This window comes from Nuphar pumila, chromosome 13 (genome assembly GCF_984573655.1).
Source record: "Nuphar pumila chromosome 13, dmNupPumi1.hap1.1, whole genome shotgun sequence".
Taxonomy (NCBI): Eukaryota; Viridiplantae; Streptophyta; class Magnoliopsida; order Nymphaeales; family Nymphaeaceae; genus Nuphar; species Nuphar pumila.
In genome coordinates, this window is record NC_143261.1 from 9,934,004 (window position 1) to 9,953,054 (window position 19,051).

The 19,051-nt window shown below is 36.3% G+C and overlaps 1 protein-coding gene across 1 annotated transcript in view; it reads left to right on the forward strand.

Moving 5' to 3' along the window:
- The first annotated feature begins 530 nt into the window (after positions 1-530).
- LOC149817715 (putative fructokinase-7) overlaps positions 531-19,051 on the forward strand; it is a 54,366-nt gene continuing 35,845 nt past the window's right edge. Inside the window, exons 1-6 of the mRNA XM_089986528.1 lie at positions 531-815; positions 1,946-2,163; positions 2,417-2,629; positions 2,742-2,939; positions 3,022-3,162; positions 3,443-3,559. Coding sequence (XP_089842654.1) covers positions 791-815; positions 1,946-2,163; positions 2,417-2,629; positions 2,742-2,939; positions 3,022-3,162; positions 3,443-3,559 — 912 coding nt within the window. The 5' untranslated portion in view covers positions 531-790. The remainder of the gene's footprint in view (positions 816-1,945; positions 2,164-2,416; positions 2,630-2,741; positions 2,940-3,021; positions 3,163-3,442; positions 3,560-19,051) is intronic.

Here is a 19,051-nt window from a genome sequence, read left to right on the forward strand (position 1 = left end):
GAGTGCATTGTAATATTAAAAATTGAAAATAGAAACCTACATAGGGTACCCAAACCTTTGAGACAGGCAATGAGGAGAATCTCCAATAATTCTCCATGCCATTATTATTAGCTCTTCACAAAAAGATTGTCTCATTTAGGACCGATGGTTGAGTGAAAGAATTTCAGGTATGGTTGAGTGAAAGAATTTCAGGTTGTTCCAAAAGCTTTTGCGCGTCATCAATCACACTTTGAAAATAAAGTTGGGTTGTTAGTCTTGATATATCTAACACCAACGACAGCAGGCCAGCGGTGCCTCTACGAACAAGAATCAAATTGATGATGACAGCTTCTTGGTGTGGTCTTTGTCCCCATGAAAAGCTGAGACCAATTCTATCTTAACCGTTGGTTTTGATGATGGGTGGCATGAACAGTGAGGCTTACGTAGTACAGTCTTGTAAATCGTGATGCTTCCAATTCCAGCGGTACTTTTCTCGCTCTAGAAAGAGAGAGAGAGAGAGAGAGAGAGAGAGAGAGAGAGGGGGGGACGTTGGTCCCCTTGGGATTGAGAGAAAACAGATGGTGCTGGCATTTTCATCCTCTGCTCTCCATGTAAGCAGGTGTCTTAGTTCCAAGAATACGTCCAATTCCAGTCAAACTCTCAAGTAGCAGTAGCCCGTCCTTCTCTTCTTCTTCCTTCTTCTTCTTCTTCTGCTGCTGCAACCCTCCCTACCGCCAACATTACAGCTTCTTTTTCTTCTGCTGCTCTGTTGCTCCGTGGAGCATCCAAGGCGGCCTCCAGCACCAACCACATGGGTTCCTCCAGGATTCCTTCAGGTACACCATTCGCCATTCTTTTGTGTTCTCTGCTTTATTCTTTCCTCTATTGCGGATCGTCTTTCTTTTCTTGCATTCTTTGACATCTTGATCTGCATCCTTTCATGATTCAATCGATGAGAAAGAGTGGCAATTTACTTTTGTTTTCTCTTTTCTCTTTGTTGGTTCTCTACGTCTTCAATTTGGTTGTTGGATTTAATCTTTTGGTATATTGGTGGAAAGAAATTGGTTCGTTTCGTTTAGGGGCATTGTTGTATCTTTGGCATCTCAATGCTCTTCTGTTTAACCAGTTTAGGAAATATTCAAGTTGGTTTCAATTGGGATCTTGATTTTGGCGTGAATTGCTAAACCATGCTCTCTGATTGGTAGTGTTGGTTATTGTCTTGGATCAAACTGGTTTTCTTTTTCCTCCAATCTTTAGTTTGTCCAAATAATCTAGATCAATGTGGAATCAGTAAATTTAAAGAGTCCATCCGCTGACTAGACTAAATCGGGGTGGAATAATCTCCTTCCAGGAACGGGAGGCTTGATTTAGAGATCTTTCTTTGAAAAATACTCAAGAAAGTTCCACAAGTCTAGCTGTTTGATGTATGCAATGTTGCTTCTGATTATGTTGGACAAATCAGTCTTTAGTTTGCTGCTAAGTATTTCTTGGAGATTGCAGATCCTGTGGCAGGAGTCGTTTGTGACTCGTACACCCACGTATCCAACTCGTGAAATTCCTTGAATTTTGCCAAAATTGCAATTTTATTTTCTTGCTCTTTATTTCATAGGTTATGTGCATGGATACGCACGATGTATGCACATGTATTCACACATTTGCGCCTGTGGCATAATGATTGTACTGAGATTCTTCATACAGGTTATTTACTATTTCTTGTTCCATCGTTGCACATAGCTCAGTACTTTCTATGGATACCTGTAGGCATGCGTTTGTATTATTTCTTCTCATCTATACATTTATTCATCCATGTAGTATGGGTGTTCTTTTCTATATGTGTGTGAAAGTGTCTAACCACAGATGCTCATCTCTCCAAGTTTTTGAATTTTCAGTAGTTAATACTGTGCTATGTTTTGAGGGTTTTATGCACAACAAATCCTGATTCACAGAAAAGAATATCCTTGTGCAGGTGTACCCAATGCTCTGCTTGATGTAACTGGCGAGAGCGACCAAGAAAAACATGACCTGGTTTTGTGTTTTGGTGAGATGTTAATTGATTTTGTTCCAACTGTTGGTGAAGTTTCACTTGCAGAAGCACCAGCATTTAAGAAGGCTCCTGGTGGAGCCCCTGCCAATGTTGCTGTTGGGATATCCAGACTTGGAGGTTCATCAGCATTTATTGGGAAGGTTCAGTGATACACTCTTTCCCTGTTGTTCTTTATCTCCATTGTATCGATTATTTTACTCATTAAGTTTTAGTAACTATAATAGTTTTGAGAAATTTGTTTTGGATAATCACCACTGGAAGTTATATCGTAGAGACTCAATCTGATATATAAAGTTCATGAGTATTTCATAATACCCTTTTTAATCCAGGCGGTGGCCAGTTCATAGACAGTTTTGTGCCCATCATTGATAATCTGTTTTCTTTTTGGCCCAGGTAGGTGATGACGAATTTGGTTACATGTTGGCTGATATATTAAAGCAAAATAATGTGGATAGCTCTGGCCTCCTCTTTGACCATGAGGCACGAACTGCACTAGCATTTGTGACGCTCAGGGCTGATGGTGAGAGGGAATTCATGTTTTTCCGGAATCCAAGTGCTGATATGCTTCTTTCAGAATCTGAACTTGACAGAGAACTTATTAAGAAGGTATGGCAGTTATAATTCACTTTTTCTTGTAATGGTTATAGGTGAATATAATTCTTTCAAGAAATTGAAATGAAAAATGCTGTTTTAATTTATATTGGTATTGTAACTGCAGGCAAGTATTTTTCACTATGGTTCAATAAGCTTAATTGCTGAGCCTTGTAGAACAGCACATCTTGTTGCAATGGAGATAGCAAAAAAATCTGGAAGTCTACTGTCCTACGATCCAAATCTGAGGCTTCCGTTATGGCCTTCAAAGGACGCTGCCTTGGAGGGCATCATGAGCATTTGGAATGAAGCTGATGTTATAAAGGTGTGCATTTTATCCTGCATGTGCTTTTAACATAATGAAACTTTTGGAGATTTAACAAGTTTTTGGTTTTTAAGTGCTGCAGATAAGTGAGGAAGAAATATCATTTTTAACTGGAGGGGATGATCCTTATGATGATAATGTGGTACTGAAGAAACTTTTCCATCCCAACCTCAAACTTCTACTTGTGACAGAAGGTCAAGAGGGCTGCAGATATTATACGAAGGTAAAGTATGATGTGCTCCATCACCATACAAGTTGAAGATATGAATGATTTTTATTAAATTGTTTGAGAGCTTGTGAATCATCATGCAACTTATTTTTCATCACCACCATTTGGACTGGTGAATACCTTTTGATCTTGCATTCTTTGTTGAAGATTGGTACAATTAGGAAGTCGTGACTAAATACCATTCCAGAATTTATATTGAATATTTTTATCCTGGATTATTAATCAAAGATTTTCATTTAGAAGTAGCTCATTGCAGTTATTACTTATACTGCAGGATTTTTGTGGCAGAGTTGGTGGACTGAAAGTCAAAGCTGTTGACACTACAGGTGCTGGCGATGCCTTTATGAGTGGAGTATTAACTAATCTAGCTGCTGATATAAAACTGTATGAGGTATGCCATGGATATTTACTTTGCAATACATAATGTTTAAATAAAAGTGTCATGATTCTGGCTGTTTCTGTGTAATCACCATCTGCACCAAGTTGAGAACATGAATCCTCTTTAATTTCTAATATCCAAGTATCAAGAAACACTAAAAAAGGATATTTGAAGTAATATGAATTATCTAGTCTGCATATATGTCATCAGATGAGTTAATTTGACAAGAACACTGGATGGTCAATAAATATAGCCATATGAAATTTTTGAATAAAATAAAATAAATTGGCAAAATAAAATCAAATGTGGTCAGATATAGTTTAAAATTTATTTTCTTTACCCCATACAATAAGGGTCTTGAACATCTACTTAATGCTCAAGTTGCCAACAAACTTCCCCTCCATAGTATGGTAATTTGACAGTGTTAATTCGAATATCATTAGTTTGGCTTTTGGTCATAAATCTGAAGCATATATCATTGTCATGCTAGATATCATGGACGGCATATATTCCAGGCATCGGTCATGATATCATGAACAATCTCATCCAATCAAAGCATCATTAACAAACTTGGTGTTTGGACCTGAATTGGGCCTGACCTGCTAGGTGTTGACCCTTCCAGGTGGAGCTATATGGCTATCAATCCCATGCATTCCATCTGTTATCCAGTTCATAGTAAAAGCATGCTGTTTTTCACGTGTGGGAATTCTTGCTTACATATTCCAGTGATGGTATCTAACAACTTACGAAGTTGTAGAGCTAAAATGCATGAAGAGGAAATTGGTAGGATCTGGTATGTTGCTTATTTCTAGGATTGGGTTAGTTGTATCTCCAAATAGGGGTAGGTGATGATCTGGGTTTCCCACAAGAAGCTTAGTCTTGGCTCTCTAAAACTTTGTACAGGTTTGCTTGTTTAATAATGTAGCTTAACTTGAGTGCAATCTCAAAACTTGTTTCGTTAAATGAGCGGATTTGGAGCCTGAGCTTAGGCTCATTAAGAGCTCAATTAAGCTCATTTTTTTCCTACTATGCAAAATTGTAATATCTCGTAAAATTTTCCATATTTTTAAGCTCGAAAATGTGATTTTTAATTAAATATTCATGTTGAATATATCAAAATTGCTTAAGAATCGTTAAATATAGTTGATGCCAATAGGGGTCTGGACCTGGTCCAGGGCCCATTAAAGATATTTAAAAATGATATGAAAAACATGTGAGATTTATTTATTTTCACCTTTAAATTCGAGCGAAATTCAGGTTAAAATCAAGTTAAATTCAGTCAAAATTCAGGAGCAAAATGGATCTAGGACCATAGTTAGAACCGTTTCAAAACGTAGATCTTGTAGGAGATTTGTTTTGTTGAATTCAGATATGGGCTGGTTCAAAAAATGCATTTTTTATTTGACCAGCTTCTATTTTTGGGTCTTTTTCGATTTGGATTGAAATCAACCTGCTTCATTTACATCTGGATTGACGTCAATATGGATTTAGACCTAGTCCAGGATCCATATTGATTAGTGCCTTGTATGGGCTGAGATCCAATTGGATATGGATTTGGATAATGGGTCCAACCCGAACCCATAATCCATCCATACCTTAAAAAAAAAGAATTTAAACTTTAAGAACATGTAAGTAAAATATATATATTTAAAGTTTAAATGATAAGGTAGAGTTCTACCTTGGGTAGAACTCTACCTCACTTAATATTTATCTAGAAGGGAGCGCCTCCCCTTATGTGGAATCTTTCACAAGATAATACAAAAAAATAATAATAATAAATTAATATAAGATAATATAGGTGGTTGAGAGGTAGGTAGAGGTAGAGTTCTACCTTCGGTAGAACTCTACCCCTGCCCATCTAGAAGGGGGTGTCACCCCCCTCTAGAGACCTCTCTATTATAAAAATAAAGAGAGACTCTCTATCTCTAAAATGGCCACTTAGAGAGAGAGAGAGAGGAAAGAGAGAAAAAAAATATCAAGAGGGAGAGAGAAGAAAAGAGAGAAAGAAAGAGAGAGAGAAGAAGAAGCTCTTCAATGTCTCCTCCTTTCTCTAAGGTTTTTACGAATCTTCAAATCAAGGTATGGGTTCTTCTCTTTATTACGATGAGTAGAAAGAGTAGCATGAATTAAATCAAGTATGAATTTGAAGATAAATCAAATCTGTATATTTTTATATAGAATTATGAATCTTTACAAATCTGGAATTTATTTTTTGTTGGGTTGATTTTCCCTTCCAGCCAGTGTTGTGAAAAGCGTTGAGGCGTAGCGAGGCGCTCCACAAAAAACCGAGGCGAGGCGTAAAGCGTAAGCCTCAAATTTTTTTTTGAAAACTTTACAAAAATTATAAAAAATATCTAAAAACACAAATAAATAAAGAAATGTTTTATTGATGAAATAACAACCAATAAGAAATAGAAAATCTCAAATAAGTATTAAAAAATATAAGATTAACATATAAAACTAACTAAAAACTGATTACATAACTGGAAAATATATGAGATTAACCAAAAAAAGTTAAAATATACTAAGAAACTGATTACATAACTGAAATAACTGAAAAATATATGAGATTAACCTACAAAAGTTAAAATATATGAGATTATTCTAAAAAATATGAGAGTAACATATAAAAGTAACTAAAAAAATGATTACATAACTGGAAAATATATGAGATTAACCAACAAAAGATAAAATATACTAAGAAACCGATTATATAACTGGAAAATATATGATATTAACCAACAAAAGTTAAAATATATGAGATTATTCTAAAAAATATGAGCTTAACATATAAAAGTAACTAAAAAACTGATTACATAACTGAAAAATATATGAGATTAACCAAAAAAAGTTAAAATATACTAAAAAACTGATTACATAACTGAAATAACTGGAAAATATATGAGATTATTCTAAAAAATATGAGATTAACATATAAAAGTAACTAAAAACTGATTACATAACCAGAAAATATATGAGATTAACCAACAAAAGTTAAAATATACTAAGAAACTGATTACATAACTGAAATAACTAGAAAATACATGAGATTACCTTACAAAAGTCAAAATATATGAGATTATTCTAAAAAATATGAGATTAACATATAAAAGTAACTAAAAAACTGATTACATAATTGGAAAATATATGAGATTAACCAACAAAAGTTAAAATATATTAAAAAACTAATTACAGATTAACCGACAAAAGTTAAAATATAGTAATATACTAAGAAACTGATTACATAACTGAAAAATATATGAGATTAACCTACAAAAATCTTGTTGATTATGTCTTAGAAATCTTGTTGTAAAATTTTTTTTTTTTTTTTTTGCGCCTCAGGTCTGCGCCTTGAGGCACAAAGGGCCTCGCCTCAAGGCGAGGCGTGCCTTTTGCGCCAAGGTGAGGCACGCCTTTTGCACCTCAAGGCGTGTTTTTGATAACACTGCTTCCAGCATATATATATATATATATATATATATATATATATATATATATATATATATGGCGTTAATTACAACTATCGGGTTTTTTGATCCCTAGCAAAGGCACGATTTAAAAAAAAAGGATGTGTGTTTCTGAGATTGGGGTCACGTAGGGTTTATGGACCTTGATCTGCGTTTCTTTTCTTAAATCGGATCCACGATCCTGAAAGCTCAATCGGTAGTTGTTTTTGTATTAAATTTTCTAGTATATTTGCTCTGCATGATTAGATTTAATTTATAAGATTTGTATGTTTTGTCTTATTTGCTAATCATGTGAATGAACCAATATGTTTTGTTGTTTTTACGGGGCATGTCAATGAATTGTTATGTTTTCTTGATATATGTTATGTCGCTGCTCTCTCTCTCTCTCTCTCTCACACACACACACACACATATATATATATATATATATATATATATATATATATATGCCAGGACAGTGACGCTGCCGCTGTGCTGTTCATACTTGTGCAGTGACAGCAAACACGCTGTCAGCATGTTGCTGTCCATACTTGTGCATTGACAACGATCATGCTGTCTGCATGTTGCTGTTCATACTTATGTTGTAACAACAAACATGCTGTCAGTATGTCGCTGCTCATATACGTGCAGCGACAGCAAGGATGCAGTATGCATATTGCTGCATATATGTATGCAGCAACAGCAAGTAAGTGGTACACATATTGCTGCTCACTTATGTGCAGCAGCTTCCAGCACGTTACTACATGTATGTTGCTGTCACATGTATATATATGCTCTGTATGCAATCTGGTTTCAAATTGCTGTACAAATCGGTATGCAATCAGGTTTTCGATTGCAGTATCGATATGTACATACATATGTGCTTGGTCAAATGCGCATTCGTCTATTGTGTTGTGGATGTGCATTGGTGCTGCAATCAATACCTGTAGAAAATCAAATTGAAAATTTGATTTCTATTGAAATTGTGAAATCTGATTAGTTTTGGACATTTATTTAAATCTGAGCTGAATAGATGTTGAAAGTGGTCAGTTTTAAAGGTTTGTGCTTTTGGCTAATGTAATAAATCTGATAAGATTGCATTCATTCATTGGCCATGAATATGCATTGATGTTGTGCATCGTGAACATAAGTTTGTATATCTATGTGTGATTTATGTTTACTGAAATTTTGCAATATCATGAATTTCTTATTAAATTGAATAGTGGTTGTGTGTGAACCACTGATGGGTCTATAAGGGCCAGGAGCATGTGTTGCTCATGAGTTAGTGAAACTCTTTATGCATTGCAAAATGATTTCTGAAAATTGGTTTTCCTAAATTAATTACATTGTTGAATTTGATGGGGCAAGAGCCCGAATTTGTTATTGCATATTGATTTGCATAACTGTTCTTTGTGTAAATAACTTTTAATTGATTAAGATGGTAAAAGAGACCAAATAGTGTAATAATGTTCTTCCTTGATGTCCCTCTGACAGTGCGGGAATCTTGGATGAGGATCGTGGGAGACAGTGAGGATACTAAAATACAGTGTGCAATTGTTGTCCACAAGAACCCGATGTGTGGTTCGTGTACCCGACCATGATTGTAGGAAACTTTCAGCTACTTTGCCTGAGAATGGTGTGAAAAAGTGTATTCTGGATATTAAGACCCGGGTCCATTGTATGTACAGTCTGAATATTAGGACCCGAGTCTTAAGTATGTACAGTGTGTGCCATTTTATTTCTTTCGGGTCTGTCGGGTCTGGACAGTACACCAGACCCGAACCCATACTGTTCATTTAAACCTATTAATACAATGTTTAGGTCACAATTTCACTAATTGAAATCGTGGCAGTCGCACCCTCTGTTCTTCTATTTCTTTCTCCTCTTTTCTCATTTCACAGGTTCTTCTCAAACTTTCATGGCATCAGAGCCAGGTTCACCCAGGGATCGAAGAGGCTTCAAAGAAGGGTTCGACCAGAACTAGAGGTTTGAGGTTTCATCTCTCTCGTGTTTTTCATTTCTCGTGTTTCTCTCCTTTATCTCCTCTCTGTGGATTCACGTTTCACGTGAAATCCCTAATTTCATCACGGTAACGTGAATCTTTGAAACATCCAAAAGGATCAGTTCCCTCATCCCTCGTTTCTCTCTCTTATTTTCTGGTGGACTCACGTTTCACATGAGTCCCTAAAGTCAATCTATTTTGGGCTGATCGTCTGGTATTTGGAAATATCTCAAATATTCTCCAATATTCAATTCTCCTTCTTCTTCGTCTGATATATCCAAATCTGATTGCTTCTTTGCAGCAGATCTGAGGCATTTTCCCTTCTGCGTGTTCCTTTTTCTTCGATTGAAGTACAAATTCATTCCTAACCAGCATCTCCATCTCCATTTTTTTGTCTCCCTATTCTCGCTGTCTCATTTGATATTCAGAAAACAGTTGACTGTCCATGTTATTTTATCCGTGTTTTGTCTGCAATTTGTTCAACGTTTTTTTTATTGCTTCAAACATCAGCCTTATAAAAGGAGGAAAGGAACTTTTTGGATTTGACAGACTCAGATCGTCAGTCTCTTGAAAAGTTGCTCAGCCGCAAAAAAAAAAGGAGGGTGACCAGTACCCTTCTCGGCAACAAATTGAGCATTTCACTTCGTGATTATTCTTGTTAATTTTCTCTTCCCTTCATTCTCTTTATGGATTCTCATTCCTCTCAATCGAGCATTTCTTCGAGTTTTCTCAATCAGCTTGTTTCCGAAAAGCTAAACACCTCTAACTTCTTGATCTGGAAGAGACAAATCATCCCTTTTATAAGGAGCCAAGGACTCTTAGGCCACATGGATGGAACCACTCCAGTACCACTAGAATTTGTTACGAGAGAAGAGAAAGATGACAAAGGGGCAAGTTCAATTGTGTATGTTAAAAATGTAGAGTATCTCAACTGAGAAAGGAAAGATCAGTCAGTAGTTGCATATATCACTTCTACCCTGTCCCAAGAGGTCCTTGTTGCAATTCCCGACAATTGTACAACCCTGCAACTCTGGGAGAGATTGGTTCAGACGTATTCACAGGTTTTACAGGCGAGTATGGTTTTTCTCAAGAGGGAATTTCAGTTGCTTAGAAAAGATTCCATGACCATCATGGAATATCTGAACAAGATGAAGACTATCACAGACCAGCTTACAGTTATAGGATGTGCGGTGAGTGACAGTGATATGGTGCAACAAACTCTGAGTAGACTGGGATTTGACTACAATATGATCGTCACTTCACTATTGTGTCTGCCTGCCCTTCCTACCTTTGATGAGTTACGAGCTAAATTAATTCAGTGCGAAATGATTCCGAGGGGTTTTTCTAAAGAAACTCATGTTCATACAAATTCCCAAGAAGTTTTTGCCACAGGGGTGACTTACAGTTGAGAAAGAGGACGAGGGGGGCAAGGGCGAAGTGGACACGGAGGACATGGTTTGCTCCCCACTTCGAACATGATGATTCATGCACAGGGACAAAGATCCATCCCCACTTGCTTTCTTTGTAACAAAAGGGGGCATATCAAGGCGAATTGTTGGCACAATCCAGAAAATAAAGGAAAGGCTCCACAGACAGAACCCAAAAGAAAGTCCACCAATATCAGAGACAGTGAAGAGATTAAAGATCTATTGATATCCGCCTTGTCAGAATTGAAATTGAAGCAGAATGATCAAGGCACTTGGTTTGTTGACTCAAGGGCAGCAACTCACGTGACTGTTGATGCAGGTAAACTTTCTAACCCTATTTCTTATTTTGGCAAAAGTAAAATTGTCACTGGCGATGGATCCCACCATCCTGTTTCTCATGTTGGAGAAACTGTCATTCCCATGTCACATTCTACTCTTGAACTTTCTGATGTCCTTCATGCTCCTAACATCAAGAAAAATATTGTCTCTGTTTCCAAACTTAGTGATGATAATCATGCTTCAGTTGAATTCACTCCCTTCTTTGTGCAGGTCAAGGACCTTCGCACGAGGGAAACATTCGCTGAAGGAAAGAGACGAGGCAATATGTATGTCTTTGAAGAAGCTCCATGTCATTCCGTCTGCCCTGCTCATTTGGATTCGAAGTCTTCATTAGAGTCGTGTTCTTCCTCTTTTGCAAAAGTTTTTAGTATTTCTGAATGTAATAAGCCTTTCTTATGGCATAGTCGATTAGGACATTGTGTGAGTCATTTTATTGAGAAATTTGTCTCGAATAATCTCATCCCAAAAGAAAGCCTCAATGGGGATGAGAAAAGTCAGAAGTGTTCCAGTTGTCTTTTATGCAAAAGTCATGTATTGCATTTTCATTCCATTAATAAGAGAGCTTCAAAACCTTTTGAGATAATCTGTTCTAATGTATGGGGATCCGCTCAGTTGCCTCTGGATCTGGAAGCAAATACTACCTAATCTTTGTTGATAGCTATTCTCGATACATCTAGATATATTTCATAAAAAATAAGTCGTTTTTCCTTAGTGAAAATTCAATTCTCTGAGTCTATCCAATTTTTCCAATGTAATGGAGGTGGGGAGTTCACATCTAGTGACTTTATTTCTTTTCTTCAAAATAATGGGATAGGAAGAAGGGTGTCCTGTCCACACACCCCTCAACAAAATGAGATTGTTGAGCGAAAACATAGGCATATCGTTGAAAGTGCCATGAGTATGCTTCATGACAGTAATCTTCCCATCAATCTGTGGACAAAAGCTTTTTATTCTGCCGTACATGTGATAAATAGACTGCCTATGGTTCTGGAAAATAAGTCTCCTTATTACTGTTTTTTTGGAGCTCATCCTAGTTATCATGATTTGCGTGCCTTCAGATGTGTTTGTTATGTGCACATTGATCGGTCCCTGAGAAATAAGTTTCAGGACAAGGCTCAAAAGTCTAGATTTGTGGGATATGCAGACGACTACAAAGGATATAGGCCTTATGATCCAATCAACATGCACATCAGAATCTTAAGGAATGTTGTCTTTGATGAGCAAACTTTTGATCACAGAGCCGACACAACGGACATGTCCTCTAACACAACTGAAGTTTATTATCCTTGGCTAAATTCAGAACTTTTTACTAGCTCCAATGAAGTATGTCCTCCAGATTGTGTGCAGCAAGAAGAAATGTTTGAGACCACTGGGACATCGAGATCACAGAATGAGGAAGAAGTATCATCATCTGTATTGGGCAGATACAAGGGCATTTCCTATTCTAGACAGAGAACGACAACATCAAGTCATCTAAATCCTGTCTCAGCAATCGATCCTACTTCCTCTCATACCCTTGAAGTTAGGATATCAAATCGTATACGACATCCTATTGATAGGTGGGTGAGCTACAACAACTTCTCCTTGGATTTTCAGCTCTTTTTAATGGCCCTCAATAAGGAAGATGAACCTATTATGTATCAGGCAACTACTTCTACCAAATGCGTAGAAGCCATGAATGATGAAATACAAGCCTTACATGAATGTGGAACCTAGGAAATTGTTCCCAGATCACCCGACAAAAATGTTGTCGGATGCAAATGGGTCTACAAAATAAAGTATAAACCAGATGGAACCATTGAACGATACAAGGCAAGACTGGTGGCAAAAGGGTTCACCCAAGAAGCAGGGCAAGATTATGATGAGACCTTCAGCCAGTGGTGAGAATGGGAACGATTCGAATCATTCTTTTCCTGGCTGTTGAACATGGATGGAAGCTGAGTCAGCTTGATGTAAAAAATGCATTTCTGCATGGGGATTTGAAGGAGGAAGTTTATATGGAACAACCCTCTGGATATCAAGAACAAAATTGTAAAACCCATGTGTGCAGGCTAAAGAGAGCTATTTATGGTCTAAAACAAGCATCTCGTTCTTGGTTTGACAGCTTCTCGCTTGAGATTCAAAAGCATGGATTTTCACGTTCTCTATTGGACAACTCATTATTCATTTTTAGAAGTCAGAATGTGACCACCCTACTGTTAATCTATGTTGACGATATTGTCATCACAGGAAACTCTGAAGCTCACATCAAAGAAGTAAAAAACTTGTTAGGCCAGAGGTTCAAAATGAAAGATCTTGGTGTCTTGCGCTACTTTCTTGGTGTAGAAGTTGACAGTCAGGCTCATGGTTTGACTCTCACTCAGCATAAGTATACAGTAGATGTTCTCAGTAAAGCAGGTATGAAAGACTGCAAGCCTCTAGGAACTCCAAGTTTGCTTCACCAAAAACTTATCATTCATGATGGAGACCTGTGTAAGGACCCCACCAGATATCGCAGTCTAACAGGGATGTTACAGTATATCACATTCACTCGTCCTGATATTGTTTATTCAGTCAAGTCAATCAAGTGTCTCAGTTTATGCATGCACCACGTGCTGGACATATGAAAGCAGTTAAGAGGATCCTTAGATATCTAAAAGGAACCATTGGGGACGGATTGATATATTCACCACAGTCATCTGACAAGGATGAGCATGAACTTACTGTATATTGTGATGCAGACTGGGCAAGAGATCCTGATGAACGAAGATCTACATCAGAATACTGTGTCTTCATTGGTAGAAATTTAGTCTCTTGGAGTAGTAGAAAACAAAAGGTTGTCGCTAGATCAAGCACTGAGGCTGAGTATAGATCCATGGCTGCCGCTACTGCCGAAGCCACGTGGATCAGACATCTACTAACTGAAGTGGGAGAAAAGATATCTCACTCTACCTTGTTGTGTGACAATCAAAGCGCTCTCAACATGTCATTCAATCCAGTACATCACAGTCGTGCTAAGCATATTGAGATCGACCAACATTTTGTAAGACAAAAGGTTGAAGAAAAAGAGATCGAGCCTGAGTTCGTCAATACTGAAAGACAAGTTAAAGACAAGTTGCAGACATATTTACAAAGGGTTTGACAAAAGATCGTTTTTTGATGCTTAAAGGCAAGTTGTTCATGGTCCAAAACCATGATCAACTTGAGGGGGGGGGGGGAGTGAAAAAGTGTATTCTGGATATTAAGACCCGGGTCCATTGTATGTGTGTCACTTTATTTCTTTCGGATCTGTCGGGTGTGGACATTACACCAGACCCGGACCCATTCTGTTCATTTAAACCTATTAATACAATGTTTAGGTCACGATTTTACTTATTGAAATCGTGACAGCCGCACCCACTGTTCTTCTATTTCTTTCTCCTCTTTTCTCATCTCACAAGTTCTTCTCAAACTTTCATGGTGTTGTTGACTCAGCTGTAGTTATTGGTATACCAAAAAAGTGGCATCAATAGATGTTGATTTCCTTGATGTCCCAGCATTAAGTGTTGATACTTAATATTCTGATCGAGGGCGCTGATGCCTGATATTGATCGGGAAATAAGTGTGGAAACCAGTAATTAAAATACAAATTGTGTATTAAGCTATGACTGAGAACTTCCTTAAACCTCGAGAACTCTACCCGTTTTGAGTATCCGCGGGTTTGTAAAGAAAGTGAAAATTAAATTTGTGTGCATTTAATAGGGACATGCATGCAAAAAAAATTTGGTAATTAACTTAAGAAGTTATTCATGCATGTTGCATTGATTCATGCATCCTTAACTGTTTAACATTAATTTCATGCATTACTAAAATCTTTGATATGTTTGATTTAGCATAAAATTATTGAATACTTGCTTGAACTGCTTAAATGGTAAGTTAGTTTTGATGATTTGTTGTTTGTGATTTTCTCTTAAATTTGTGCGTGATTTAATTTGTATTATTTACTTACTGTTGAATTTTTAGAGGAATTCGTACGAGAACTTCATTTTTTACCCGTTTTCTAAAAATGTTCAGTGATGAGAGAGACTGGCTGGTTGGAGGACTCGAGGTTTATAGTTTGGTGGCCCGGGTTCTGATGTGCATAGGATGAAATTGAGTTGATTTTAAAATTTTGAACTCTCTTGACTTATTTGATTAAATAAATAAAACTCAATTCATAGTTTTAAATTGACTCTATATCTGGAATGGTTGTTGAATTGAGAATATTAAATCTATAACGCGCCTCTGGTCCTTGGGAGGTTTTCCTCAATTGTTTAAATTTTTTTTTGCATTTTTTGAGGTACACAAATTCATGTTCCACTATTTATACACTATATATAGGGATGTCTTTAAAAAAAATAATGGTGTGTTTCATCATTAGTGTAATGAAATGAGAACACTCTCATAATCCACAATCCAATAGGGTTCAAGCAAGGAACAAGAGATCACTCACACAACCCAATATTGGTTCAAACACACAAAAGACCACTAAGGGTTAATGCAAGCAACATAAAAAATAGGGATTCTTTTTCATAAAATGCATACAAGATACATACATTAAGGGGGTGAAAACTCCATATATGTACAAACTCAAGGGAGAACAGAGGTACTCCTCTAGTTGTTGGGGAGCTCTCAATGGCTAGAAATCTAGCCGTTGGGACTCCCCAACAGCTCTATTGTGTCAAGGACAATAATGCCCTTGACACAAAACCTAATACCAAAAATAGCTAAAAAAAGAGAAAAATAAAAGAAAAAACAAAAAGGTTATTATAATATATAAAAATACCAAAATACCCCTATAGGTATTACCTATTATATTTACATAAAGAACTATATATATAAAATGTACATACATTATATATATATATAGATATATGATCTATATATATATATACAAGTAAGGTATCTTAACACCCCCCTTTAAACTCACGATGTGACAACCGAGAGTTTGCGAAGAAGGAAGTGAAATCTTGGTGACAGAAGCGTTTTGGTGAAGAAATCGGCTAGCTGATATTCAGAAGGCACATACGACAAGATGATAGTCTTCTTTAGAAATTTTGTACGAACATAGTGGTAATCCATTTCGATATGCTTTGTTTTCTCATGGAATATATGGTTGCTTGCAATGTAAATTGCGCTCTTGTTGTCACAACATAGTCTTGAGGGTTCATTTATGTGAACTCTCAAGTCTTCTAATAATTGTCTCAATGACACTAATTCAGAAGTTGTAGTTACCATGGCATGATACTCTGCTTTTGTAGAGGATAAGGACACTTTCTGTTGTTTTTTGCATTTTCAAGATATCAAACAATCACTTACAAAAATACAAAAACCAATGGTTGTGTGATGATAATTTACATCTCCTCCATAATTAGAGTCAGAATATGCAATAATAATCTCTAATGGAGATGAGAATGATAAAAATAAACTATGATCAATTGTATTTCTAACCCATCCCTCATTACAACGCTCGTATGTACTATAGTGGGAGAATGTTGAAATTGATTAGCAGTATGAATAACATAAGCAATATCAGGACAAGTAATAGAAAGGTAAGTTAAGACCTCAATTATTTGGCGATACGAAGTTAGATCTTTCAGCATCATCTTTTTTCATTTTGGCATTAATGACGTATCAACTCACTTTTTATTTGAAAGACCTAATCTTTTTATTATCTCGGCTGCATGCTTAGTCTGAGACAAAAATACCCACGGGTGAATAAGTTCAATTCCAAGAAAATAGCTAAGAAAACCAAGATTCATCGTATCAAAGATAATATTTAGAACATCTTTGATATGACTAACTTCTTGTTTATCACTTCCTGTGATAATCATATCGTCCACATAGAGAAGTAAAATGACTATGCCTGCATCAGAAGACTTAACAAATAATGTAGTATAACAAGATTTAAAACCTAGTTGAACTATCATATTGCTAAAGCGATCATACCAATCCTTAGGTATTTGTTTTAGGCTATACAAGGTTATTTGCAAATGAAGAACATTTTCATATGCCAACCCTAATTCGGGAGGGGTTCCATACAGACTTCTTCATTTAGATTTCTATTAAGAAAAACATTTTTAACATCCATTTAAAATATGGACCATTTTCTAATAGATTTTATAGTGATGAGAGTTCTACGGTAGTCTTCCTTGCTACTGGGGCAAAGGTTTCTTCATAGTCTATCCCATATTCTTGATTAAACCCTTTGGCCACTAATCTAGCTTTGTACCTCTCTAGTGATCCATTACTTTTAGTTTTGATTTTGTAGACCCATTTACACCCTATGATTTTCTTTCTTATAGGTAAAGTTTGAATTTTTTAAGTCTTAGCCTTTTCTAAGGCTTCTAATTCATTGTTCATGGCTTCAATCCATTCATAATGATTTTTAACCTCATTATAGGAGGATGGTTTTACATAGGAGTGAATGGCCATTAGGAAAGCTCTATAGTTGGGTTAAAATTATTCATAATACGAACCTACTTGGTGCTTTAGATAACCTCATAAATCTTCTAACACTAGTTTGATCTATGTCTCGATTTTGGGAGTATCTCTCTAAGGAACATGGAAGATAATCTTGAGTCTGATGAGAATAAACTTGTAATTCATTGTGAGGTTCAACTATATTGATAGGAACATCGTTATCATGTGCATCATGAGTGTCATCATTGTATTCACATTATCATCATGGTCAACAATATTATCATACATTAAGTAAAACAAGAACGAGTAGTTACAAGGTTTCTTAGACTCAATTTTTTCAAAGCCATTTTCCTTTCCAAGAAAAGTCATTTCGTGAAACATAAAGTTTATCTTTTTTAGTATCATAACATCTATATCCTTTTTGGTTTTCGGCATATCCTAAGAAAACACAAGGAATAGCGTTGATGAAAAGTTTATCTCTTTTGTTAGAAAGAACAAAACATTTACAACTAAAGATAACAAGGAGTTTTAAATAATTTTTCAATAAGAAAACTATTATCAATAATAGTAGAAGGCATTTTATTAATTAAATAGACTGTTGTTAGAGCGGCTTTGGCCCAAAATATTTTTGAAACATTTTTGGAAGTGAGAAGCGTCGTAGTCGTTTCAAGTTTCAACAATGTGCTGATGTTTTCTTTTGGCCAACCCATTTTGTTGAGGGTTTTAAGGACAATTTTTAATGAACTATCCCTTGTTGATCAAGGTAATTTTTGAAATCACTAGATAGGAATTCTCCTCCGAAATCCGTTCTAAAGATTTTAATGGAGGCTTTAAATTGATTTTTAACATAACTATGAAATTTTTTAAAACAACCAAATACTTCATATTTGAGTCTAAGAAAATAAATCCACGTATCTAGTAAAGTCATCATCTACAAATATCACATAGTAGGATATGTAATGAAACCAAGATCTCTCAACACACCTCAAGCAAGAGGCCAATACAAACTCCACAAAGAGGGCAAAGCACAATAGCCATTTAGGGGCTTAACAAACACATAATATAAAAAAATATATTTAGTATGGAGAAATTGATGGAGATGTAAATCATAGGATAAAGGTTGGGTGGATGAAATGAAAAAGTGCAACTGGAGTGTTGTGCGATCGTAGAATGTCATTGCGGTTGAAGGGAAAGTTTTATAGGATGACAATTAGGCCCGCTTTACTATATCGTACGGAATGTTGGGCTGCCAAGAGACATCATATTCAAAAAATGAGTGTAGTTGAGATGCGTATGCTTAGATGGATGTGTGGAAATACAATAAAAGATAAGATTCGAAACGAGGAGATACGTAAGAAGGTAGGCGTTGCATCCATTGAAAATAAGATGAGAGAGAATCGTTTACAGTGGTTTGGACATATTCGGCGAAGGCCTAATGATGCTCCAGTTAGAAGGATGGAGAAATGGGAAAATGTATTAGTTAAAAGAGGTCGGGGTAGGCCTCAGAAGACTTGGATGGAGACGATAGAAAAGGATATGAATGCTTTGAACCTCACCGAGGACATGGCATTGGATAGAAATGATTGGAGGAGAAGGATTCATGTGGAAGACTTAGAATGATTTTTTTTTTGGTTCATATCGCCGACCCCAATTGTTTTGGGATGAAGGAGTAGTTGTTGTATATTTATTCACTTAAATGCACAAAAAAATGCCTTAAGTTACAAGGGGCTCAAGGCCCATATTTATGCACAAACGTAGGAGTGAGAAGCTCCAAGGAAATAGCTGTTGGGGGCTCCTCAACGACTAGAAATCTAGCCCTTGGGAGCTCCCAACAGCTATATGAGTGTTGTATTGTCAAGGGCCAAAAGTG